Source organism: Periophthalmus magnuspinnatus, chromosome 15, assembly GCF_009829125.3.
Source record: "Periophthalmus magnuspinnatus isolate fPerMag1 chromosome 15, fPerMag1.2.pri, whole genome shotgun sequence".
Taxonomy (NCBI): Eukaryota; Metazoa; Chordata; class Actinopteri; order Gobiiformes; family Gobiidae; genus Periophthalmus; species Periophthalmus magnuspinnatus.
This window is the reverse complement of record NC_047140.1, coordinates 8718374-8745864: the sequence shown is the minus strand read 5'-3', so window position 1 is coordinate 8745864 and position 27491 is coordinate 8718374. Positions and strand designations below refer to the sequence as shown.

Genomic DNA, 27491 nt, shown 5'->3' with positions numbered 1-27491 from the left:
CGGGTCTATTTCTTAGTATTGAAATCAAGTTTGAAATTTTAGTATCATGACAACACTAATTACCCTTTACATGTGACCTACTTGTATCCAAGGAAATAGATACAGTTAAGTTTACAAAAAAGAAACAGGTTTTAAACCCTGTGCAAAGCAAGCAGGGTTTAAATCCTGTTTAAACCTGCTTGCTTTCCACAGAAAATCACATGAAGAAAGACAAATAGGGTTAAACGAATAAAAAAAAAGTCTATGGAAAAAAACAGAGGAAGAGCCAATGGTGAAGATAAGAGATGCAGGCTTGCAGTTTTGAATAGGGTATGTAAGCTCTAGTGACGTCTAAGAACTAGCCAGTGGTGAAACGTAACATAGTACAAATAGTAAAGCACTGTACTTAAGTACAGTAGTAAGTAAAAATCAACTAGTAATCAATTAGTACATTTTACAGTGGATACTTTTTACATTTACAACTACATTTTTTAAATGGACTAAAAAGTAAAGAGTACTTTTCATATCATTTTTACCATGTTCCTAGTAATATCCTGACTAAAGTTCAAGCTTCTGCTTTGTGCAACCAAAAATAAATACACAAAATCCATAAGAAAATTAACAAATGGATTCTTATTTCAACTGTTGCCAAAAATATGTATCATTTTTTGATCAATATTATATTATAGTATTTTAACAAATGATCATGTGCATCCTTGGTATAGGAAAAATGACTGATTTTGTAGCTTCTTTTTTTTGCTATTTATGGCTTCTGTTGATACTCACTTTATGTTCCCATATTTTACAAATAGATTCGAGAAATCGCACATGACACGTTTGCTTCATTACTAAACTTCCTACTTCGCAGGAACGATAAAAAAAAAAAAAAAAAACCATACCGCTACTTCACCACTAGATGTCTTTGTCTCCTCTGCTTTTTAGTCTTGCTTCCATTGAGGTTAATGTGTTTGTAACTTCATTAAAAGCTTTCAAATCTGTCAAACTGGGCCACAGCTGGGCCAAAGTAAACAAGCATTTAAAGGTGCACAGTGTAGAGATGTGATTGCCTGAAATGTTTCACAGAATGACAGTAAAATGATTTGTCTTATATGTTACCAATTACAGATGTCAGAATCACAAGACTTTTATTGCCATCGTCAGTGAACACAGCTCACAGACTAGGAACTTACTGCAGTGATACAGTGCAACATGAAAACACACTGAATAAATACAAATACAAATAAGGGCATGCACGAAGTAAAAAAATATATGCTTAAAGATAAAATAAAATACTTATAGGTAGAAAATATATACAAAAGCAGCATCAGAACAACAGTGCAAACATGAGTTATAAGTGACCGGTGAATGTGAAGACCTAGTTCAGTAGAATGCCATACTGCGGAACATTCCAGGTAAAGAAATGACATCTCCAAGGAGACAAGGAGAAGCAGAAGTTATTTATAGTGCACCATTAGAAAGAATAATGAATCAAAACTACAATGGCTGCTGGAACCAATGTGATGTTAAAATCCAATAAAAAAAATTAATACACTGAACAAAAAAATGAAAAAACCAAACAAAAAAAACATCTAAATAAAAGTTGCTGAATTTATCATGTAGGAATTTAAAATGAAAATACAAACAAACAAACAAATAAAATTAGTTGATTAGCAAAGCGTTAATTGGACTAGTGCTTTAGCTAACTGCATTAAGGCTAATTTGTGCCAAAGAGATCTTTATGGACTCAGCACATGCTAACAATCTGGACAGATCCACTATCCAGGTTTTAAAGTGCGTAAGACGGGCTTTTATCATTCTCCAATTTTTACTTAATTTGGTGGGATAATACTGGTTATAAATATAAATTATAATTTTACACTAATCAAGAACCAGTTTGCAAAGAAAAGTTGAAAATTATATTATAAGTTAGAGGAAGTAAAAAGGTCTAAATCATACTGATGACAACATATTTTTACTTGTACTTTAAACATGATTTCAACAAAAGGTGGTTTGTTATATTTTTTAGATGTCAAATAGTAAAACACATCATCTTTAACTTTGTCTTTTATTATGGATCAGACGTGGACGACTGAGGGATTACAGAGACCGTTGTCAAATAATGTCTGTGTACAATAGAGGAGTTTTGGCTCAGTGTACTACATGGTTGCTGGGTAACAGTTATGGAATTCCCTAGTGTGATGTCATGTTTTCTAACCAGGAAGTAAAATTTTAAACCTAAAAAATGTCTAAACTGCATGGGGGAAAAAGGCATGGATTTGTTTAGGTTTTTTTCAAAATCTTAAATATATCACAACTGTGTTTTAGTAAAATTAGCAGTCCTTAGCAATGTCATAGGGACTTTAATAATACTGTAAAAGTTTTTAAAAATTCCCCCAAAAAAACCCCAAAATTTCTTGAATTCCTCTATGATTATAGACTGTCTTGCTGTATAATTACTTTGTGGGTCACGTTAGCCTACAGGTTAGCATTACTGTTGCCAAGTCTAAGCAGCTCAGGTGGGAGCAGGCTGCAGCACAGCTGAGCACAGATTTGGAGCAGGTTAAAACTAATGGATTGTCTTAAAGCACTTAGCTTAATTAACACTCTGTTGGCCCCACTCTACTTTAAATAAGGAGAGCGTAGGTGTAGGCTAGTCTGGATCTCTGCTCTGCCCATTCACTCTGGTAAATGTATTACAATATATCAAAAAAGGTCAAATTTCTTCCTCCAGAGTCTGAACTCCGGACCACATGCTGTTACAGACACAATATTGGCTGTAGACCTGATTGACAGATAAAAAACATTACGTTTTGACTGTAAAATCAATAAAACTGCACAGCCCTAATTTCATGTATTTGAATAATATTAGAGACAGACGATATATAGGTTGGCAAATATATCGAGCCGATATTTGGACTATTGGCCTTAAATCTCCAGCAGGGGCCGATATTTTGTTTTGGTCAATCTGCTACCTAAAAAAAATACACACAAAACTTTATACACTCTTTAATATGTAGAGGTAACTGCACACATGACTACACTGCTCTCTTAAAGGTGTGCGGTAAAAAGGGGCTTGGAGAGAGTTTGTAGTATATTTAATGTACATAATTTGAGGAAAATAATCAAAACCAGCCCAAAATATCGGCTCAAAAATATTTGCAGAGCTCATCAACCATCTGTTGCTCTAAACTCGATCTGTACAATCTGTATCAGCATCAGCCATGAAAACAAACAACATATCGGTCCATCTCTAAATAATATTACCACGATACTAAAATTTAACACTCGATTTTGATACTAAGGAATAGACTTGATACTCAATTCCAATTTCAATACTACAATGATAATAGTAAGGCTCTTTTTAGACAATGGAATGTGATTTTTTTCACATAAAATAATAATTACCATGTGGTTTTATACTAGTTTTGATAAGGCTAAAATTAAGCTGGTTGTCCTACTTAAGTAATATTTTTTTTATATGCTTCATGTATCACTACTGTTATGTATATGTATGTCCCAAGTATTGCTGGACCATAGACTGTAGATGTAAATGGACATAGCTAACCTGCTGGTTGCCACGTTCCAAATAGGAAGTGATCATGGGCGCACTTCCAGCTCCATCGACTCTGGTTCCAAATCACTTTACATTGAAAAAAGCCACCTCTCTCACTGTAACTCCCATTGTCAGACTCGTCGTTTTGGTCTTAAAATGTCCGTATTAACCCGCTCTACATTATCCTGGTGTTTTTATTTCGCCAATTTGTTCATGAATCAAGATATGAGCACTGATAACAGACAAATCAGGTGCCTTCTTTCCCTAAGGTAGCTCCCACAAGAATTAGTGTGATGGATATTTAAGTATATTCATGTTGTGTCTTTAAAAACATTTGATCTGTGTCAGTCTGCCAGACCAGACATTAACATGTGTGAAGGCTCTGTCTCCATCCCACTTCATCACTTCAGCATTTTCTAGCTCATGGTTATGGTAAATGCCTTACCTTAGACTACTGTTTCTCAAACTGTGGAACATGTACCAATTGTGATACATGAGCTTAAAGAGGTGGGTATTTTACTTCTATGGGGCATTAACTGCTAACACATGACATATTTAGTTTACCATGTTATCTTTTAATGCTATTTTCCCGAAAACAACATAACATGTTTAATAAGTCTCTCCTCCCTTTGACCTCCGAGTCAAGTCACTATAGCGTGCATCCCACTAATGAATCTACTGCACTTTGCAGCAGGTTCATCAAGTTGTTGTGTACAGTTTTGTATCATGTTTTTGCATATTTAAGGACAACTGTTGTCTGGGAGCATGGGTGACGTAGGCTTGTGGGTGTAGCATTGCACAGAATCTTACAGCTAACCATAAGGAGGGTTCAAATAGGGCTCAGGAGAAATTGCTAAATTACTCAAACATGCATGGATGATATATAAAACCTGTTCAGACATGTTGTTTTTATGAGGGAACAAGGTAGAAAGTAAAAAAAAAATAAAAAATTATAAACAGTTCTCCAGTTTGTGCGTTTGTCTAATGAACAGTTCATTTTATCCACTTTTTTGTCGTCTTTTGAATATTTTCTTGTTTAGAACCAAGAACTAGGTCTGGTGATACCCGGAAAGCCAAACGTTTCCTTTTGTGGTACACGGTGAGTCGTGTGGGGGGGTTTTCAAAGTGAGATTTTAAGTTCAGCACACGTGTCTATTTCTGAGTATGGTAATGTAGATGTTAACAGACTCAAGTATACTTCCCCTTTTTAAAGAAAAAAACTGCCTGACACAAGCCAAGCCAAGCTCTCCTTTGCCCCAGGTTGCACTCACCATAGAGGGAACAAACGGGGCAAGGATCCCTCCAAATCTACATGACATAGAACACACTCCCAAACCGGCATTTCTGAAACACAACAGGCACAGACATTAGAAAAGAGTTTATGCAGGTATCAGCAAGTCGCATGTCATGCTCTGGAATGACACTTTAATAGCTTAATACAATAACTTCAATACAGTAACCATGCTTATTATCATCTACAACATTTTGATTTAAAAACAACCCATGAGATAGCAGAAATCTGTTTTGTAAATTTGAAAATAAAACTGGAATCAACAGAGAATTTAAATTATATGCAAAGTATGTGGAAATCATAACTTGTATAACTGAATGTATTTTGATCTGTTTTGCTGAAAGTTGTAAAATTGTTTATATAAGAACCGTAAGGAAATAATTATCAGGACAAACAACATTATCCAATCAAAGACTTAGTTTGATGTATGAGGACCAAGTGGAAACAACCGACTTCTACCTTCATCGGCTGTACCCAGGTAGATTGAAAAAGCAGCTCTTATGGTCAAAATGAGACTACTGTGCGCTGTATGTATCCAAGTCATTTTTACTGTCCGCAAACCAGGAAGTAAGGCTGGTGCGCTGTTAGCATGCTAGTTATTAGCATTGGTACCGCGATGGACAGACTACACTTTGGCCTCTGAAAGTTGTGAAAAGTGCTTATAAATTCTTTATTATGAATAATTAGGATGCTTGGAATGAATAAGAAAAGAGAGGAATAACTTTCGAACACTGCAAGCAGTTTATACCATTTTCAAGATGGTAAAACCAGGTACTATGCCTTTAAATACACTGCCTGGGCAAAAAAAGTCGCATCTAGATTTAAAGGTTGAATAGGGTAGTTTCAGCTGAAACTAGAGACAATAGCTGTTTACAGTTTCAATGTAGTTAGCCCATCCATTCAGACAGATATAAGGCAGTGTCAAACAGTAATCTTACCAGAACTGAAGAAGCGGCTTGTATGATTAGCGAAACATCTTCACTTTTGCTCAAGCATAGCATAAGACGAGGTTCAGATTTAAACTTCGTCTTTTGCTATGCTTGAGGAATCTTTAAATGACAATATGGTGTCTTGAAAATAAGTGATTAGATGAATATTGGCATCATATTGACATTTAAAATGTGCAAATTATAACATAATAATCCACGGGAGTCGTAGCTCATAACTACATAGCAGGCTCAAACACAATATGTCTTCTTTAATGCTAAACTTTTGGCATCATAATTGGTTTACCTGATCACTGTTGGGTAGAGCTCTGCGGTGTAGACATAGGTGATATTGAACGCAGCGCTGACCATGAGTTTGCCCAGCAGCGCCAAAGAGGTAACATTCAAAAGCATCTCTAAAAACAAAATGTGTAGTTAGTATAAATATATCACCCTCTATATATAACAGGTTCAAAAGGAGAAGAGAGAAAAGGCCAAGGGTTTGAAGTGCTGTCGACAAAGCAAAGGGTGGCTACTTAGAAGTTAAAACAAAATATAAAAATATTATTTTACTGTTTTTCTTTACAATATAATTCCATATATCTTGCTTCATATATCAGATGTCTTTTGTATGTATATAAATGTATAAAGCAGTAAACATTGAATGAGATCATGTCCTCAAAGTTTTGACTTGTAGTGCAGCTGCTTTTAAAATGCTGTATGTTACGCTTTCAGTTTTACCACTGAGGTGTTTTGTTTCATTCACACATGTTTAACACACACACTCTGCATATTTAGGCTGAGTTATTCTCTCAAATGGGAAACACTATATTCCACCTTGTGATGTCATGTGATAATACAGGAAGTGCTCCACTCTGTTTTTAAACTCCATACACCTTCACTAGTGTTATTTGGATAATTTCAGTCCTGGAATTGCCAATCTCTACTGAACAAAAGATAAAAGAAGCTGTTTACTTGAAAACTAACACTTCATGAGGAGGAAACATTATAACATGTCTTAAAGCTCACAAGAATCATTTTTGTGTAATGCTTTTTTGTGCTCATGCAAGTTGAATTTGTTGAACTCTCCAGCCCTGTCCTACTCCCAACATTCTTGACATGTTTTTAGTTTAAATAATCTTCGGAATGGGCAAGGACTGAAGTTTGATCAGAGATGGTGGGCTACACAATGCCTCTGTTGAAATGAACTAGGGTCACAGTTTTACTCAAACCATTGCCATTGTTTCAAATGTTTCAAAGCTGCAGTTAAAATCATTAAAGGGCCATATTATACTTTTTTCAGATCTATGTTATAATGTTGTTTCCCCATCACAAATATTTGTCAGAGCACATAAGCTAGCAGAACTCACTTATTTAGTAACAGCTAAAAAAAGTTAACAGTTTTGGGTTTCCTGTGACTACTTACTAGAGCGCTTTCAGTTTTACCACTGAGTTGTGTTATGTTTAATTTGAGAGAAAGACCCAGTGTAAATATGCAGGGTTTCTGTATTAAACAGGGGCAAACTGAAAACACTCTATTCCACCTTGTGATGTCATGGGGTAATACAGGAAGTCCTCCAATGTTTTTTAAACTCCATACACCTTCACTAAAATCATTTTGATCATTTCAGCCCTGGAATTGTCAATCTCTACTGAACAAAAGGTAAAAGGTAGTTGTTAGCTTAAAAACTACCACTTTATGACATCACAAGGTGGAACAGAGCATTTTGAGCTTTGGAGATGTAAACAGACTAATAATAAAGGATTTCTCAAACATGTGTGAATGAAACAAAACACAACTCCAGGTATGTTTTTGAGGAAGTAAAAGCATTATAGCATGGCTTCACAAGAATCCATTTTGTATATAGGATCTTCAGCTAAATTCTATATGTATGTACGCTTAATCTCATAAACATGTTATCCTGGATATTTAGCATGTCTTCCTCAGCTGCTCAAAACACTCAGTCGCACCACAGTGTGATCCGTTTGAGAGAAGAACCCAACCTAAATATGCAGGGATTGTGAGTTAAACATGTACCGTACAACTCCAGGTATGTTTTTGATGAGGAAACAACAGTATCACATAAATAAATTTAAAAAACATAATATGGGCATTTTAATGTATATTTATGTCTGTCTAACCTGTGTTTTGAGGGATGAACATTGTGAGGAGACAGGCCGAACCAGCCAGACCCAGGAAGCCGGCCATGCTCTTCCTCCGCCCGGCCCTGCAATGGAACAAACACAGTGACTCCTCCAGCTTGAGATCTGCCCAAGTATCGGGTTACAAGAGGGACTAACGTAGTGGCACACAATGGCTGTAATCAAAAGAAATCGCCTAATTCTTGTCATAGTTGAGTGACCAGTACAATTGAGGCTACACCTAGTAAGATGTTGGCAAACAAAATCAACAATAAGGACAGGAATTAAGATGTTGACTAAAACCCGACTTTCTGAATATTTAGGTCATATTTGAAGTAATGATAGCACTACATTTTCCTCAAGGTTATTTTAGCAAAAGAATACAATTTCTACATTAACAAAACCAACCTTAGCTAACTATCTTCTCTGCCAATAGAATATATTGTTCTTGCCCAAATCAAAGTAAACTTCAGAAGGTGTCAGAAAATGTCTATCAAATGACCCTGGGTTTTAAGTAAAGTCTAAAAACCTCAACATTAATATTCAAAGTTGATGTAGTTTTAAAGAGGGGATGTTTTACTTCTGTGGGGTATTAACTATTGACACATATGAACATATTTAGAGCACCTTGTTACTTTTTGTTTTGAAAATGCTATTTGTAGAAAACAACGCATTAACAGTTTCACTTTTGCCGCTCCGAGTCCTGTATGTGTATAAAACAACCTGACTCCTCCTACCTGTTTCCATGGAAATGTTGCTCCTTTGGCTATAATCTTCCACAGTATGGTATAAAATTTGCCTATCTCCATGGAGAAAGTTCCAAAGTATGGTTTTAACCTTCTATTTCCACAGAATCATGCAGGTGATGTGCCACCTTCAGAAAGTGACGCTTTCCCTTTAACTGTGTGTATGTTTCTCACCAGTGTTTGTTGATGAAGTAGATGCAGAGCGGGTAGGCGGGCAGCTCGACCAGGCCATACATAGCTACATTAACAAAGCGATTTCCTGAAGTCTCTCCTGCTCCCAGCGTCAGACCATAGTACACCAGGCTGCAGGCATACCTAAAATTACACAGAAAACACATACATTATTTACTTTACTTTACACATTGTTTCATTTAAAAAATATTTATATAACTATATTCATCAAGTTTGTGCAGCCAGTCACTAACAAGTAATGATAAGGTTCAACAACCAATCAGCAGTTTGGTTGTTTCTTTCAAAAACAGGGACTCTCACATGCTCGGTTTAAACTGAGTATGGCACTTGTCAATGTTAACAGTAAAGTGATGGTGTCAGCCATTTCCACACACCCACATGTAGGCCTGTCACCATAACACATTTTGAAGAACAATTACTGAAGTAAATATAGACAATAAATGATAATATTGAAACTAATTAATACCACTGAAACAAAAACCCAAGAGCAGATTTAAACCACAAAAGCTACTCTAAATGTGCAATATTGTTAAAAGGTCGGGGGGGGGGGGATGTGCAGAGGTCATCATGACATACATAACAAGGGGAAGACTTGTTATCTATGTCTTTGAGAGTGACGGGATACACCTGGAAAAGTACAAACTAAAACTGGGTCCAGAGAATTATAGTAGTAAAAACTGTGTGTAAACTTGCATATAGAGGACACATAGAATATACAGTTCCTTTAATTATGAGCCTTATGTCACACAAACCTTGCCTGGCCAGACAGTCCCTTCTACTTTCTGGTCAAATCTTGAAAGGTCTGGGTTCAGACAATAGAGGGAGTGTGGGTCTGGCTGGACAGACAAACACAAACACAAACCAATGTATCCACAGCGTAAGTAAAATTAGTAAAGTACGATACTTAAGTACACATTTTAGGTATCTGTACTTTACTCAAGTAAAGTGGATATTTTTTAATTTACTATATTTGAGAGCAGATATCTATACTTTGTACTCTACTGCATTTTTGAACAGGACTGAAAAGTACATATTATGTTCAAATTTTGATCAACCAAAAAAAATTGCTAGGAAAAAAACAACTATCACTTCAATTATTTCTGCTGAACAAACTTCACATATAGTGAATTTGATACAGATTTGTGCTGAAGCTTTTACAAGACTCAAAATCTTCATTAAATATTTTTTTTTTTTTACATTTTAAATTGGTATTTTATTTAATTATTTTTTTTCCCCGGTGTGTTGTTTGTTAAGTACTTTTACTTTACAAAATTGAGTACTTCTTCCACCACTGGTCATTTCTATCAGTGACAAGACCCAAAAACCCACTGCATTACAACAGAAATCTGCTTTTCAACTATATTCATTAGTTGTCCCACATCTGTGTTAAACATTATTGGCCTATAGAATGTTGTGACATCATCTGAAACACAGCAGAGTTTTCTGCGCAGCATTTTAATTTAAACTATATACTCAACATTCAAATTTCACATCTTCATAACAGCATTAACGATATTATCTGTTTAAATAATCTGCCCACATCTAATCTCAAGGGAGGTTTGTTATAAAAGTGTAAAACCACTGCAGTGCACATCTTTTAAGACTCGGTCAGTCTATGTAGTGATGTAGGTTTTTCTTTAAGAATTGTAACACTAAAATTTGACTTCCTTCCTGACAACCAGTGTGCAAAATGCAAGAGAACTCAGCAACGCCCTCAAACCACAAGAGCACTCAACCAAGTATGAGACCAAACTTTACCAGTACCACATAAGCACACTCATCTCCTGAAAACTGTGACTAAACCCGTAACTTAACCACGTGTACTAGATCAGGACAACACCACAGGCTACATTAATGGAGGAAGATGTATATAAAAAATGAAAATATTGCAATTATCGTTTTATTATTATGCACATAAAGGATATAGTCAAGGTGTTGTACATGATTTTTACTGTCTTTACATTACTACTTTGCAGTGGTCCAAAGATATTCCTCGCTTACCTTATGTATTCCTAGCATCCTAATTATTCAACATGATGAGTTGTGCAACATTCACAACTTTCAGAAAGAGTTTTACCATCAAGATAATGATAACAAAAACTAGCATGCTAACATCGCACTTTCTTATTTTTGGACAATAAGATACTGTATAATTAGATGCAGACAGGATACAGCAGACTTATTTGGACCTCAAGAGCTGCTTATAAATCATATCTGTACTGGGGTAGGACTATAGACTGTATATATGAATGGACATGGTTAACGTGCTAGCCGCTGCTTTCCAAACAGGAAGTGAACATGTGCGCACTTCCAGCTCCATTGACTCTGGCTCCAATTCACTTTACACTGAGAAACTGTCGCCCCTCTCTCTGTAACTACTGCTGTCAGACTCATCTTTATTAATAACAGACAAATCAGGTGCATTCTTTCTCCGAGGTCACTCCCGCTAGCGAGTGTATGTGTGTGGGAAGGGAAGGGGCGTTACCTTTAGCAACCTCGCTCCAGATGGGAGTATGATATCTTTGGATGCTACAACACTCATGGTTGTGATTCCAAATTTGAAACTTGGCTCTAAATTCGCCCCTATAACTGCTAGACTTAATGAGCTTCATCTGACTGGAGCCGAATTCTGCGGGTGATGTCACACTCACTTAGTCCACTTCTTTATACAGTCTACGGGCAATAAAAAAACAGTTGTAAAAAGCTGATTAAAAATATAATGGTCAGAAACTTGTAACCGTATAATCATATAAAGGGATATTTCTGCCTTTTTTTGGTTTATTTTACTGTCCATGTTTTATCATGTTATACTTCAACCTCTCCATTAGGCCTAAACTGGGTTCAAAGCAAACATGTGTGAACACAGCCCTGGTCCGCACCGTGCCAAGAGGCTGCAGACTGATGCCCTAAGCCTTTTAGTAGGGCTTCCGGAGCGGAGTGGATCAGCTCAAAATACTCCTCTGCTCTAACCTTTCATTGATCTGATTACTAAAGACATCCACCCACCCCAGCTTACACAGTGCAGCAAATCTTTCTCTCTTTCTCACTTCAATGCAAAGTATGGCCAAGTGTGGGATTTGATCAGGCAGTTTGTAGTTTGCAGGCTACAAAGGTGCCCTTTTCACCCGCACCGCTGGTTTAGAAGGGAGCTTAGCAACGATGTCAATCAAAGTGACCTCTGGGAAAGAAGACGCCTTTCTGTTATTAATGTTCATATCTTCAATTACGGACACAATAGAAAAACACCGAGATCATGTAGAGCGGGTTAATACAAACATTTTAAGCCCAAAATGATGAGCCTGACAGCAGCAGTTACAGAGAGAGGGGACACAGTTTCCCAGTGTAAAGTGAACTGGAGTCAATGCTCACTTCCTATTTGGAACGCGGCGGCTAGCAGCTTAGCTATGTCCATTTATATGTAGTCTATGCCTTTAAATGACAACATGCAGAATTTATAAATATTCAGTCGCACTTAATATTTTTGTATGTGTTTTAGTGTCTATCCCATGTGTGTCTGGTATGTCTGAAAAACAGCACTCCTCTGTATTTTAGAGCAGTGAACAGGCAAAGATAGAAACATATAGTACAGTGTAGTGTACTGACGTCACTGTGGTACAGAAGGCTCCAATGAACAATACATCAGGGAACCTAAGCAACCACAACACAAGAGACAAGACCAGCACAGAAGGGGTGTTACAGTTTCACTCTAAAACTCCTCTCTTTGGGACCGGCCTCCTGCTGGTGCCCAGAGTCAGGACTAAACATGGGGAATCAGTGTTTCAGTTTTATGCAGCTAAAACCTGGAACACTTGATATGTGAGACAGGCCTCTACTTTGACAATGTTTAAAACTAGGCACAAAACGGTTCTGTTTAGCTGTACATGACTGAAACGTTTTTATTTTGCACTATTCTCTTTTAATGTTCATTTTATGATTTATGTTTTGATTTCTCTGTATTGTGCTATACAAATAAACTTGCCTTGCCATAGAGCTGAAGCAATGACTCACAGTATATCACCAAAAAAGCAGATTGTAAAAGATCAAATTACAAGTGGATACATCACCCCACCCTAAAATACATATGTGGTGATGTAATACAGACCACATTTTTTGCATACTTCCTTTCAAAAACCAAAACCACTTTGAATGGACCACGAGTCCGAAATAAAGATGAATTTAATTGAATTGAAAACCGTTGTCAACTTCATATAATGTCCCCCACAGGCACAATAGCGTGTGGCGTGATTGTGGGTGTGGTGGTTTAACACACACAGTTATACAGCATTATTCATCAGAGTAGGGGAAAAATAAGTAGGATATCATGTACAAGATATAACACTACAGTTTTACTAACAAAGCTTAATATGAATAATCATAACTAGTCGTTTAAAAAATAATAATGTATTCGATGCCAAAAGATCTTTTAGAAACAATGACAGCAGCAATAAAAAATCAGCTGTTTCTGATTTTCATATTGGTAAATAGTCACATATGTATCATATTTATGTAGCACTTTTCTACCTTCAAGTCACTCAAAGCACTTAACATCAAGGAACCACTCACCCATTCACACAACAGTGTATGCAGATACTGGAGGGAGGGGGGTTAAGTGTCTTGCCCAAGAACACAACAACAACAATCATCTTTAAGAGCGGGATTTGAACCATCAACCAAATCAGTGGACAAACACTCTACCAACTGAGCAACTGTCGCCCCAGAGATATCCCAGTGTCCAATGCCCCTTTACGAGTTATTGTAAACGTCATCATAACATCCCATGGATAGCTTTACAACACATGAGTGAGCAGCTGATTTTTTTCCGTTTATGACAAAATGTCTATGCAACGCTGCCATATCCAACATTCTCCTAAGTACACAGCGGTGGGTGTGTACCAAATATGCAAACATGCATGAATCACTCCAAAAACAACTCAGAGAGGGTAAAGGAGAGGGAAACATTGATAACTAGGCCTGTCATGATAATACATTTTGAGTTGCAATACATATTGAAGAAAATATAGGTGATAATATTAAACTAATTTATGCCACTGACACACTAATCCTAAAGCAAAATTATCCCCAAAAACCTAGTCTACATGCACAATATTGTTTAAAAAAATCATGAGCTGCAATAAAACAACAGCAGAATAAAACACTTTAGGACTTAGTTTACATCTCAAATGAGTCATAGAAGTTATTAATACAACTTTTAACGCCTTAAATCTTATCATTTATCCAAAAAATAACCAAAAACTCCCCAGTAGTGCAAACAAAAAAAATATTGCTCCAGGTTTCATATGTTGAACGATACGTTGATAAAGTGATTATGGTGACAGGCCTATTTATAAAGCTCTGAAAAGTAAATTTTGCAGAATAGGTCTTGAATAATTTTGCTGTCGTTGTTGCACTGCTCTCAAGAGATGTAACTCACCAACACTTAACCTGTTCTTTATCTGAGCTAAATGTAAACACAGGGGGGGAAAAGGCTCAAGGGATTATATCTTGTGAGAACTTGGCACAAAATATTGTCCCATGCTTAGCAACAGTGCATGGTTTAGAGCAGGGATGTCAAACACATTTTCACCGAGGACCACATCAGCAAAATGCCCACCATCGAGGGCCAGATGTAACTGTGAGGCAGTGTAAATGTCACTAAATGTAACCAAATGTCATGTAAAATAAATGTAACTACTTTTCAACTTGTTAAATAACTCTTTCTGTATTTATTACTTATTCAAGTTGCAAATATTACATGTGAGTTTATCAGGGGATACACAGTTACACAGACATTTTTAAAAGTGTGAATCGGGGCACTCCTGCTCACAGACCTTCAGCACTGCTTCAAAAACACCCTTTTAATTATGGTACAATTTGTTGTTTTTCTTGAACATTTGCATACTTGGCTCTGTGTTTGGAGTCAAAATTCTGACGTAGATTGTTCTCTTTCACAACCGACACCGCCTCATAACACAAAAAACATACAGGTTTTTCTCCTAAAGCACAAATGTGTATTCACCTTCACCTTTCTTGAAACTGCCTTAAATTCCTACAATTTTCCTCTTCTTGAATATTTTGGGATCATTATTTGCAAACATTTCTAATTTCCATTTGTTGGGAAAATCTAATTAGTTTATGTTTAATGTACACATTAAAGCAGCATAGATTTATTTTAAAATGACAGTCATGCCTTTTAATTTACCTTCTCGAGGGCCACATAAAATGACGTGGCATTTGGCCCCCGGGCCTGGAGTTTGACACACATGGTTTAGAGGGATAGTACCTGTGCCTGTTCTAATAGTTTTACATCTGTTAAGTTTCAGTTTGTGGAAAAAGGTTGAGGAGAAATCTACAAAAATACAAAAGGAATACAGGAAGTGTCAATATCTTTCTATCAGATTAAGAAAAATAAATGCCCACATCTCTATTATGTTTAGTCTAACTATAACTATTGTGTAATGTAGACAATTTTGGCCTGGGTGAATATTATGGTTAGGAAACAACAGTTTTGGAAATACCTCCGTGTATTTCATATCTGCTGTCCATGTCTAACCAGAAAGTAAGATTATAAACTTGACCAATATTAACAAGGCAAGGTGTTTTTGTTAAGTGTTAAAGTCGGACTAAACACTTAAACTCCACCCACAACCACATTTGAAAGAGAGCTGTTAAACTGGGCAGAACCCGCAGAACTAAAGAAGAGTGAGGGGGGACGAGCTGCGGGGTCTGGGGGTATGAGGAATGTATGAGTATGTTAAAAGGGAGGAAGTGTTAAACTCAACAAACAGATAAACACAGTTGTTAAATCAGGCTTTCATCATCTTTGCCTTTTATTAAAAATTAAAAATCCAGGTTTACCATTATCATTTATTATTAGCTTGTCTGTATCTCCAAAGCTCAAAATACTCTGTTCCTCCTTATGATGTCATGAAATGGTAGTTTTCAAGTTACCGGCTCCTTTGACCTTTAGTTCAATAGAGATCGGCAATTCCAGGACTAAAATCATCCAAATGTATGGAGTTTAGTTTCATCACAAGGTAGAAGAGCTTTTTTTAGTTTGAGAGAAGAACTCAGCCTAAATATGCAGGGTTGTGTGAATGAAAACACAACTCCAGGTATGTTTGTGATTAGGAAATATTATAATATAGATCAGAAAATAGTGTAATATGGGCCCAGTAAGTCAAACCCAGTAGTACTCACCAGACATACATGAGCACCAGGGTCCTGAGACGTAGCACTGGATGAAGGAGTAGCTGCAGCACCCCCACAGACGGCCTTCCGCTGGGGCCCGCTCTGGCAGCTCCCACCCGCTGCAGCACCAGGTGGTTGGCAGGGTTACCGTTCCTCACAGCCATGTAGCGCAACACCTGCAGCCACAAGAAGCAACACAAAATCTGAGCAGATGCACTCAGATTTGAAATTGTGGTCTTTTTATTATTTGAAAATCTGTCCCTTTTCTCCGCAAATATACATTTTTGCAGAGAATTTAAAAGGTATACTATGTTACTTTTTCTGGTGGGAGGGCTGACTCAAAGGAGATGTCATTGTCTGGAAAGCATTAAACGTGCCTGTATTACATTTATTCAATTAGAAGTGTTTTTATTGTTCTAAAATACCTTAAAAGACAAGTATTTATACTGTGAGGGGAAGGTCACCTCTCCGCAGATCTGACCAGTAACATGGCCAGGTGGCATGACATTATTGACTCTAGGGTGGTAGCGAAGTCTAATGTCAAACTATTCCATGAAAAGCAATCTCCATGAAGGCAAGCGGGTAGTACTGTCACAATACTAAAATTTCAAACTTGATTTCTATACTCAATATTGATTAAAATACCACAATGACAGTAAAATATTCCCATGTGGCCTCATATCTGTGTAATCCCTCAGTTGTCCAGGTAGTGGTCCAGGGGCGTATACTCGTTTCTGTCTCAATGCTAACGTTAATGCTAATTTTGAGGCATAATACATATTAAAACAACTGCACAAACTGAAGTATTGTACATATAAAAATGGGTAATCTTTATTTTAATTTATTTGAATGGGAATAGGGTGTTTATTCTATGTTTTCCAGTTTTAATAAAAATGACCGTTAGCTTTGAGACACAGTGTGCTAGCTAGCGTGCTACAGTGCACAGAGCCTATTGAAAAATAATTTTGCACTGCCCTAAGTTAAATTACATTTGAATGGTTATATTTGGTGAATGTAGGGAACTGCATAAGATCCAAATAGCACCATAACTACATAAATCCAGGCAGTCCAGGCTTACATCTCTATGCCAACTAATCTGAAAGTAAAACCGAATGTTGTCAGGACACTGCCTGGTATGACTTTGAACTTTTGACATGGTAATATGAAATAGAGCTCATTTCCTGCAATGAAAACAAGTTTCACCTCCATAGAACAGGTTCAGGCTGTTTTTAGTGATACAAAAACAAAATTCAGCTTTTTCAACACTAAGGAAAAGGCTTGAGACTCAAAAGTTTTAACTTTTATGGCTGTGATACCACAACCATAAAAGTTAAAACTTTAACACAAAATAAATAGGTTTCTTCATTACAATTATTATATTGTTACTTGTGCAAATGAGTATCTAGTTTCAATACTAGTATTGATGTGTCTGCATTTCTTTAGCAACCATAACCCATATCAACAACAGTCACACCAAGAGAGGAAGTTGGAAAATCTTTTGTTTTAGTCCAGCCCAGTTAAAACGTCCCATTCAAAGTTTTTTTTTTCCTTTCCCTTTACTACCTTCAACATTTATATACAAACAGAATACATCAAATATATGAAGCAAGATGTATGGGATTATGTAGTAAATAAAAAAAAAAGTAAAAAAAAAAAACTCTTCTGAAATGGTTTTCACTTCACAGTTGTGACTTGTCAGGATCAAGAAATGCCTAAAGTGCAAACCAGGGTTCAAAGCCAAACGTGGCCATGGAGTTATTATTAATTTGTTTTTTAACTACATGCTATGTGTAAGCAAGTAGCAGCAGTAAAACATTTACCTCTTCGGCCTCCTCTCTGCGGCCTTGGGAATATAGCCAGCGGGGAGACTCAGGCAGGGTACTGGTGGATAAACAGAAAAAATATCAGATTATTTAAAGGACTCATATTACACTATTTCAAAACCATACATGGAGTTGTGCTTTGTTTCATTCACAAACAAACCCTGTGTATTTAAGCTGAGTTCTTCTCTCAGACAGAAAAAAGAAAAAGATGTTCCACCTTGTGATGTCATGTGGTGATACAGGAAGTGGTCCACTGTTTTTAAATTCCATATACCATCACTAGAATCATTTGGAACATTTAAGCCCTGGAATAGCCAAGATTTACTGAAATAAAAGGTAAAATGTAGCCGTTAACTTGAAGACTCCTGCTTCATGACATCACAAGGTGGAACAGAGCATTCTGAGCTTTGGAGATGTAGACAGACTAATAATGCAGGATTACTCAAACATGTGTGAATGAAACAAAACACAACTGCAGGTCTGTTTTTGAGGAGGTAACAACATTATAACATGGCTTAAAGTTCACAAGTGTCAATTTTGCGTAATATTTAACTTTAAAATTGCATTTATTTATATTTCCTGCCTGTGCATTTACTATTACACAACACATTTGGATACTTTTATTATATCCATTTAGTACAAAACAGTTGGTTACTTCACTTGGCCATTTTCTTCCTCTTGTGTTAACAGTTTCCCCGCTCACTATCTCACATGTTTTTGTGTGGGTCCCACCCAGCAGCTGGCTGTGTGCTCTCAATGAGTCTCATAAGGTCAGCACACTCACACAGAAAGGAGGAAGAAGAGCACACCCATAGAGTTAGCCGCCATAGCTAGACTCCTCCATGGGCGAATGAGGTAACCCAGGGCTCCGAACAGAGAGATTCCCACCGCAAACGTCATACTGGCTAAAGTTCCTGTACAACAAAATAAAAATATGATTGGTAATTAGAAAGAGACATGTGTAACTATATATGAAACTAGGGCAATGGGCTGGTGGTAGTGTATTATTGTGTAGTACTGTCTCTATTCATTCCAATATATAACAGAACTAAATGTGCATAACTGACTACAGCACTTAAAGGGACACTATGTAACTTTTCTAATTGGAGGATCCACCATGCTTGTCTCCATGGAGATGTTATATATTGTTTTCTTGGAATGTTCCACAGTACGGTGAACCTATCTACCTTGCATTTATTCATTTTTTTTTAATTGTTGAGTTCAAAAAGTCACTTGCTTAAAAAAGTCACTTACTTGTTTCCATGGAGATAGATATTTATCAGAATTAATTTTAACGTTGTAGCTGTAAGAGGCTTAAAGCAGACAACAAAAAACACCATGTGATGCTTCTGAGAAAGGCTACAGGAAATAGTCAGTATGAGTCATTTTACCCATCATATTCAAAACATTACAGAAGCTGTCCCCGTTTTATAACGGTCAGGAGCCTGTTCACAGTGATCTTATGAGTTAACCCCAATTAACTACCCAAGGTTCCAGCTGTCAGTTTCAGAGTAGTTAGCTCTTCCTTTCAAATAAGACAGTGATTTACCAGAACCCTGTCACACCTGAATAAGCCTCATGGATACGTGTCAGAAGTATTCACTCTTAAATGTTTTTATCCAGTTGACAGAATTAGATTTTCTTTTGCGTTCAACAAAAAAGCTATGATTCATCACAGGATCAGTATTGTTCTATAACCCAACCCTCTATCAAATGTAACGATCAAAGCAGTAGTACCAGTCATGGCCCAGTAGGACTTTCCCACATATTCCTGTGTGAGGACGAAGCACACGAGGCCGATGCCCCCATTCATGAGTCCGACCAGGAGACGAGAGGCCGCAAACACTTCATAGTTTGGAGCTAAAGCAGTGACATAACCGAACAGCACCTCAAAAAACAGGCCTGCAACAGAGAGGGACACATATATACTCACCATATTTACTATTCTTATATGGCTTAACAGACCATTCCAGTGTTTGTAAACAGGACACAAGGATCCTAAAGGCAGGTACTCTTCCATATGTTAGCTCCAATGCATTTTCAACGAGAAAGTTAGCGTTAGCCTCTGAACATCACAAACTATGAAAAACCAAGAGTGTTTTGGCAACTGACAGCCTCTCAAGCTCATGTGAGTAACCAGAGTCTCGGTAGAAAACGTGTCGAAGTACATGCTAATGACCATGTAATAAACATTTTGTAAATCTAACATTATGCTGGACCAATATGCAACGAAAATAAAGTGGGCCATGACAGTTTGACAGTTGGCGCTGTGGAGAAATGTAGTCGGCTAGTTTCAATCAGAGGAACAGTCTGTGCTACGATTTCTGGCATAATATCTATGAGGTTTTTGCAAAGTTGACCTAAAATCAATAAAGAGAAAGTGAACAGGGAGCTGCAGGTGGATGTCACTGACAACATTTAAACACTTTACAAATGAAGAGAAAACTTCACTGGAGAACACTTCTGCTTTTTAGAAACATCTTTGTATGTCAATGATAATGCTAATGCTAACTTCTATCAGAACGTTAAATGTAACATAACAACAATATTTAATTTGTTGTATGGATTAGCAAATTATTTTAGGTGTAAATTATTTTATTTTTCATTTAAGCACCACAAATCCTGCAAACATTAGTGACCTTTATGAACTCGAACTGGAAGTTAAATAATAACTGCTGCAAATGTAAATAAACAAATAAATATAAACAACATTACACTGTCTTTAAACGTCATATGTAATGTTTATATTTTGCCATCCTATCAAACATTTATGGGATAGAAAGTTAAAATCAGAACCAGGCTGTGTAGGGGACTATTGTTAATACTTCCTGGATTTCATTGTTTACCATTAAAATACTTCAGCAGGAATTCAAACTTTTTCCTTGTGAAGGTTACACAAGGATCGGCATGTTGTGAAAGGTCAGAACCATTTTTATATTTCCTTAAGTTTGAAAAAAATTGTTTTACTATCCATCTATATCTCTCTCTCATAATTATATATATAGACTCAACTATACTAAAAATGAATTTCATGTTTTTTATTTTAAAGCTTTTCGAAAGGAACATATTATGCAAAAGTGACTTTTATGAGCTTTTAACCATTGCAACATTTATTAATGGTGTTCCTTCATTATTAGCTCACTCAGTTGTATTTTGAGTGAATCATGCATGCTTGAGTAATCCCGTATTGTCCTGCATCTGAGGCTTAAGTGCACAGAAAATTCCTGTATTCACTTACCCCCCATCCCTGCCCAAAGCTTCAGAACATGTTTGAATTCATTTTAGTAAACTATTATGATTTACAATGAACACAATGTAAATGGTCTATACAAGTGGTTAATTATCACTGAATACCAGAAAAACAGCATAATATGTTTTGTTTAAGATAATATTGTGACATCTATAAACATGCTTCAATCCATCTGTAATGTAGACATCACCATTTATAACAATGGTCTTTTCCTAAAGTTAAATCAAAAGCTTACCAATGAAGTACCCAAATTAATGAATGAAGAGATTGGGTTGTTCATTTACCTGTCAAATACACTGGCCTTCTGCCCACTTTATCAGAGAGTGGTCCAAAGATTACATTACCAAGCAAGAGCCCAAAAAAGAACAGCGATCCGGCAAGGCTCACTTTATACGCCTGCTGCTTGATCAAAAACCACTGGAAAACACAAAGGAATTTATATGAACACAACCAGTCAAAAGTTTGGACACCCGCTTATATTTAAAAGGCCTGTTAGGAAAAATAACTGTGCTTAGCTATTCTGCATAATCACTGCCATAGTTTATTATTGTATTGCTATAGTTCATTATTGTACCAGCGCTCATGAGAAGACGAGGACTTGATTACAGCTGTGTGACGCAACTATATGTTCAGGACATGTACAACATATTCTACATCTATCTACAAATCAAATAACTAGTCAGGGCAATTACTTATTGATAGGCATGTACTGACTCATGACTTGTCACCCTGGTTAAACCAACAAAATATGTGTCAGCAATCAGAGCAAGAGACAACAAGGATGCTCATCACAGCCTGGTAAGACTGTGCAACGTGCCAAGAGGCCTGGCTGCCTGTGCACCAACAAAGAGGCGCCAAGTCTAAACCATGGTTGCCTCCCACTGTATGTGTATAAAAACTCATTGTATAGGTGTAAACATTTAGTCTCTGCCTGGGAATGTCAGTTGCACAGAGTCCGTGTACAAGTATGGCTCTTTACCGGCTGATTGAGTAAAACACTTTTCTGAACTTTATTTCTGTTTCAAGGTTATCCTTTGTCTTAGCAGAAACTAACGAACGCAAGAGGAAAAGGCTAAATTCCTCAACAGGACCTATACTTGTTTTTTGTTTCAGTAAAATGTGTCTTGCTCCAGTACAGATATTTTGATTAAGAAGCTCCTGAAGTCAAAATAAGTTCGCTGTGTGCTGCCTGCATCCAATTGCAAAGCATTTTATTGTCTTTGAGTTAGCAGTTAACATGCTAGTTGTTGTTAGCTTTACAGTGATATAAACGGCGCTCTAGTCTATAAGAGTTGTGAAAAGTGATTATAAACTCACTGCAGTGAATAATAAGGTTTCGCTGAAGTAAGCTAAGTGAGGAACTAAGCAAGCACAATAAATACACGATTTATATTTTAGATTGTTCTAAATAGCTACCATTGGCTTTTCATTTCAGGAGACTTCATCATGAAGCTCACAGTTGTGGCTACTTTGAGAAATCCAAAATATAAAAACATATTTACAGTATTTTTTTCTTTACTGCATAATCCTGTAAAACTTCCAAACTTTTGACCGGCAATGTCTGTAAATGTACTTTTATTTGCAATTGTAGTGGTAGAATGTAACAAAGTAAAAGTAGTAAAGTACAATTTTTAGCTATCTGTACTTCAGTACATTTGAGAACAGGATTTTTTTTGTATTATTGTTTGATACCTGCAGAAAAGGCCAAGGGTTTATTTATATAACTTCAGAAATTGAGCAAACAAAAATATTAAAATAAAAACCCTAAACCCTATCAATTCAATTGTACATTTTTAAACATTTTTTTTATATTTTTACTTTAGTATAGTACAGCACAGTGCAAAACTGAATAGTTCTTCCACCACTGTGCAATTTTGACTTCATATGTAAAACAGTGAAGATATCCAAATAAGCAAACAGGAATCGGAACCTCAGTCACTATACTGTCTACGTCCTCGGTGAAGACGATTTGTGGGCTGTGCTCCTCAGGGCTGGGGGTGGCGCTGTCCAGTTGTCTGAGCTGGTACGGAGGAGTAGTGCCCACCAGAACAATGAGCATAGATTGGCAGGCCATATACACCTAGAATAGAACACGTTTCATCAATAAATTAATGAAGAAAAACAAGAGAAAAGGCAGACAGGGGTACCAGTCACCTGTTTTTAACAAAACATGGACGGGAACAAGAAAAAAATGCTCAGTTGTACAGAGTTGGCTGATTTACATTTATTTATATGCTACTTGTTATGAAATAGAAATAATGTTGTAATTACATATTTAAATATTTTTTATAAGTTTTTTATATTAAAATAAAACATTGGAAAAAAGCCTGCTTCCCATTGGCCTGCAAGTCCAGTATGATATCGGTCCATATTTATTATACAGATGGATATCAAGCATTGGAGAATAGAGGTGGGATGAGATGTGATCAGACAGAAGATTGGTCCAGAATGAAACGAGTTTTTGACAGAAACTGTCCATGATATCCATTTTATGTAATGTTTTTGCAGTAATTGTAGCTCTGAACTTTGAAAGTGAATCGTTTTTGTACAAGGAAAATATAAACACATGAGGAAAAAAATCTCGCGAGATAATTACCCTCACGTGTGCACAACAATTTTATCTTGTCCATCCCATTGGAGAGAGTACTGTGGATCTGCTCTCATGCTATTTGAGGTTTTATCACATTTTATTAAGAAAGGGGTATAAGTATATATTTAGGACAGTTATAAACCAGAGTGTTAATGTGCAAAACAGCATCTGATTCTGCACGCACAAACTTCAACAGTTTATTTCACTGGAGAACTTACTGCATTAGAGCTGATGTAAACTAATAACAGTGTATATTACATCGCTCAGAGTAAATCTAACATATGGTTTCGTTACCCTCACGTGAAAACTCATTTAACTAATTATATTATCGCAACTGTGTATTTAAATAAGGTCACATCTTGTGTTTAACAATGTTTTTAAGCCACACGTTGCAAAGTCAAGAGAGCCACGTAGCATTAGCGCCCAGACTGAAAGTTAGCTCAGAGTTAGCTTTGTGCACACACAGGAGCAGATGTCGGGCCAGGGTGCCACTCACCTGGGTTAAAACGAGGACAACTACAGCTTGCTTCTGGTACGGGCCGAACTCACCGACAACCTGCAAGGCCTCCTCTAGATCCATCCCAGGCCGGGCATGAGGCAGTGGGCAGGGGCCAGGGCAGCCGAGGCGCTCCGGGATAGCATCACCGCCGCCAAAGAGCAGCAGTGACAAGAGAGCAACTGCGTACTTCCGCAATCGTCTCACGTTCAGCAAGTTAAAACAGGCCGTTTTTGGTAATTTAAAAGAATACGGAATCAAAAAAGGGAATTACTGAATTATTATATTTGGCAAATTATGATTCATAAAAGTCACTTCTCATCTACATCTCCTAATTCAACAAATTTAATCATTCCACCCCTAGCAATGTATTTGTTCTTGTTTTTTTTTGTATTCTGTCATTAAAAAAGTTAGCATTGTGACAAATTAGCCTAAATAAGAGTAAACAACAACAGCAACAGTCGTAAGTGAGCAATGGTTAGATAAAAAGTTCTACTAATCAAAAATGGACTGATCACTTACAAAATGTAACCCCCCCCCCCCACACACACACACACACATATATATATATATATATATGTGTGTGTGTGTGTGGGGGGGGGGGGGGTGTATGATGTAACTGTGTTTACTTGCTGTATTTATGTATACAGCAAGTAAACACTTGAATACAGCAAGTAAAAGGTCATAATGAATCAAATATTTATTGCTCAGCCTGATTTTAGAGTAAAAACTAAATCTGAGGGGCTACATAACCACAATATATAATATTAGCACATACCGAGTTAGCAAAGCAAACAATAAAGAAATAACACAAAACATAGTTATTGCATTGGGACAGTTAAAGTAACTTTGGACTGTACAGAGGCTACACTATTTTTTTTCTATCTCACACTTATTCAATTACAGTTTATCCCCAACACAAATCTGACCTGTAACTTGCTTGGTCTACTCCCCTGCTTGTTTCCATGGAGAGGTTTAACCTACTGTGGAACATTACTGTAAAAGCAATTACATCTTAGTTTTACTACGTAGTTACTGTATTTAAACAACATAAGCCTAATAACACAAATGACAAAAAGAGACAACTCCAACCTGTTAAAACTCCATACATTTTTTATTCCCAGGCACTTAAAAACTTAGGCCAAACTTAGAATAAATACTTTGTTTTTTTTATTGGCCATTTTCTGTTGGGGAAAAAATCCAAACAAGCATGGACTTAACATAAAAACATATCAGAAGAGCTATGAAAAAGAATTTCATCTCAGTATTGGATACAACAGGCAAGAGCAGATCTGTTTCATCCTTTTAAAGCCTAAGACATGACCACAAGTCAATTCACGATGTAGGGCTATTTCATTAGCCACTGGAATAAATACATCCATTGTGTCACCTACACAGTCTATGGTCACCTCATAATTTACTTTTAAACCAATGTGGTTTTAACATAGTACTTCATAGACACACCTATTCAATCTTGGGCTTCTTTCTGGCACTAAAACACAAAAACTAGTATGTGTCATGTTTCTCAAACATCCATCATATACTGTAAGGATGTAATCACCTTTTTTATACATTCACTGATCTCTCTTCCACAGGATGTCTCAAAAGGTGCAAGTAGTGTAGGGCAGCACGTGTTGCACAAATACTAATGCACACAGCATACAAATACGCAATGGATTGAGTACTGGCAAACATTAAAAGGTGGCTGATCCGTCACGTTTCTTTTGAACTATTCATCACAGTGCATACATATGTTAAGTGCTTTAGTCATTTTTAAAAATCTACTGTCAAAATAGGCTAATGGCTTGTTTTTATACTGCCATATTAGCAGTAGCAATTGTTCAAATATTTCCTTTGCATGTTGACATTATTTTGACAGTGGGGTAAAAATCGGCGAAACTGTATCTGCGTTTACAGAACTCCACGGTCCATTGGCAATGTCATTTTGTTCCCATTGCATCCTTCGAAGAGTTCTCCTCAAATACAGCTGTAACAGTCTCAAGTTTTCTGGAACAATCTCCGCACTCCATCCTGGCATCATGGCTTTGTTGGTGAATTCAGACCATGTTCTTCTGGGGAGACGGCACCGTTCCCTGTAGTGCGACCTCCAGAGTTAAAAAAACGGCTCTTGATGGCATCACATTTAAGACATACAACAACTACAATTATCACGATCACGATCAGGATCAGGGCAGTCACTACTCCTGCCATCAGAGTGGTTGTGTTGTTTGAATAGAAGGGGTTATCCACGGAGTCACTGCTCTTCTCTCCCAAAGGGTTTTTCATTTTGCAGGATAACTTCTGTATCATCTGCGTCGTCTCGTTATTCTTCCATGTGATTTTACGCTCTACAAACATGACCCAGGGCTCGTTTTCGTTTGGGCCTATATCCCAAAAGTACTCGACGGGTGCGGCTTTGGACACCTCTCCTCCGCAGTCCAATGTCCGCTCTTCGTCTGTCACACCGGGCTTCACCCAGACCGTGGGCTTCGGTACTTCCTGGATCAGCGCGACCTCATATTCGACGTCCAGCAGCCTGTCGTTAATTTCCACTTTATACGTCCCGCCATCGTTCTCGGTCGTGGAACTGATAACCAGAACTCCGGTATTTGTGTCCAAGTGCGTACGGCCTTTGAAAGTGGAATAGTAGTCCACTTCACTGTCTTTGGACCATTCTGCGACCAGGTTTTCGTTGTGTTTCCAGAGGACCTGCGTTATTTTGTCTGTACCGGGAGGCCGCAGCTCGATATCGTTGCCAACTTTGAAGTACTCCTTTCCACCTTGGGCCAAAGCAAAGTGGAGTCCAAAACAACTGACAATGAGTCCAGTGATCAAAGCACGGTCCATTTCCCCGGAAAAAAGTCCACAACCGCTAAATAAAAAGGCTAGAAGCAGCGCTTCATCGTTCAGCTAGACGTGAGCCGTGAGTCGTCTATCACCGCCCTTCCGTCCAGCAGCGGCTCTTCTTTTTTTTTTCTTTTTTACGGCGAAAGGGAGCATTACCGCCACCTGGTGTTCCGGAGTATGAGAAAGCAGTACGATCAAAAACAGTGCTCTCAAAAACAATACTAAAAATGAAATAAATGGTAGAAAATCTATCTAATAAACACCCATGTGCTTTAAAATAATAAGTTCCCTTCACTTGATCTTTACTATAACTAAGCCAGGATGTTCCTCAAAGTGAGTCCCCTGACCCCTCCCTCAGCCTCTCCTTCACTGCTACAAATGACTAAACATTTTGAGTTATTTTTACATCTGTTATTTTAAAGTAGTAGGCGTGATTTTAAAGTAGTAGGCGTGACGTAAACACAATAA

At 37.2% G+C, this 27491-nt stretch overlaps 2 protein-coding genes across 2 annotated transcripts in view; both read right to left on the bottom strand.

Moving 5' to 3' along the window:
- The window catches only part of slc22a15 (solute carrier family 22 member 15), a 30624-nt gene extending 6260 nt beyond the window's left edge, over nt 1–24364 (bottom strand). Inside the window, exons 1-11 of the mRNA XM_033979653.2 lie at nt 24177–24364; nt 23021–23170; nt 21375–21507; nt 19578–19742; nt 18625–18754; nt 17838–17898; nt 16027–16193; nt 8812–8952; nt 7892–7977; nt 6057–6165; nt 4804–4876 (exon numbers count right to left, since the gene is read on the bottom strand). Of these exons, the coding sequence (XP_033835544.1) occupies nt 4804–4876; nt 6057–6165; nt 7892–7977; nt 8812–8952; nt 16027–16193; nt 17838–17898; nt 18625–18754; nt 19578–19742; nt 21375–21507; nt 23021–23170; nt 24177–24260 (1299 nt within the window). The 5' untranslated portion in view covers nt 24261–24364. The remainder of the gene's footprint in view (nt 1–4803; nt 4877–6056; nt 6166–7891; nt 7978–8811; nt 8953–16026; nt 16194–17837; nt 17899–18624; nt 18755–19577; nt 19743–21374; nt 21508–23020; nt 23171–24176) is intronic.
- A 501-nt stretch (nt 24365–24865) lies between these two features.
- LOC117382634 (uncharacterized) lies at nt 24866–27381 on the bottom strand. The gene has a single exon (XM_033979842.2). The coding sequence runs from the start codon at nt 27021–27023 to the stop codon at nt 26214–26216; it is 810 nt and encodes a 269-aa protein (XP_033835733.1). The 5' UTR covers nt 27024–27381; the 3' UTR covers nt 24866–26213.
- Nucleotides 27382–27491: the final 110 nt, after the last annotated feature.

Coding starts and splice junctions, on each gene's coding strand:
- LOC117382634 (XM_033979842.2), bottom strand. CDS start 27,023: ATGGACCGTGCTTTGATCACTGGACTCATTGTCAGTTGTTTTGGACTC.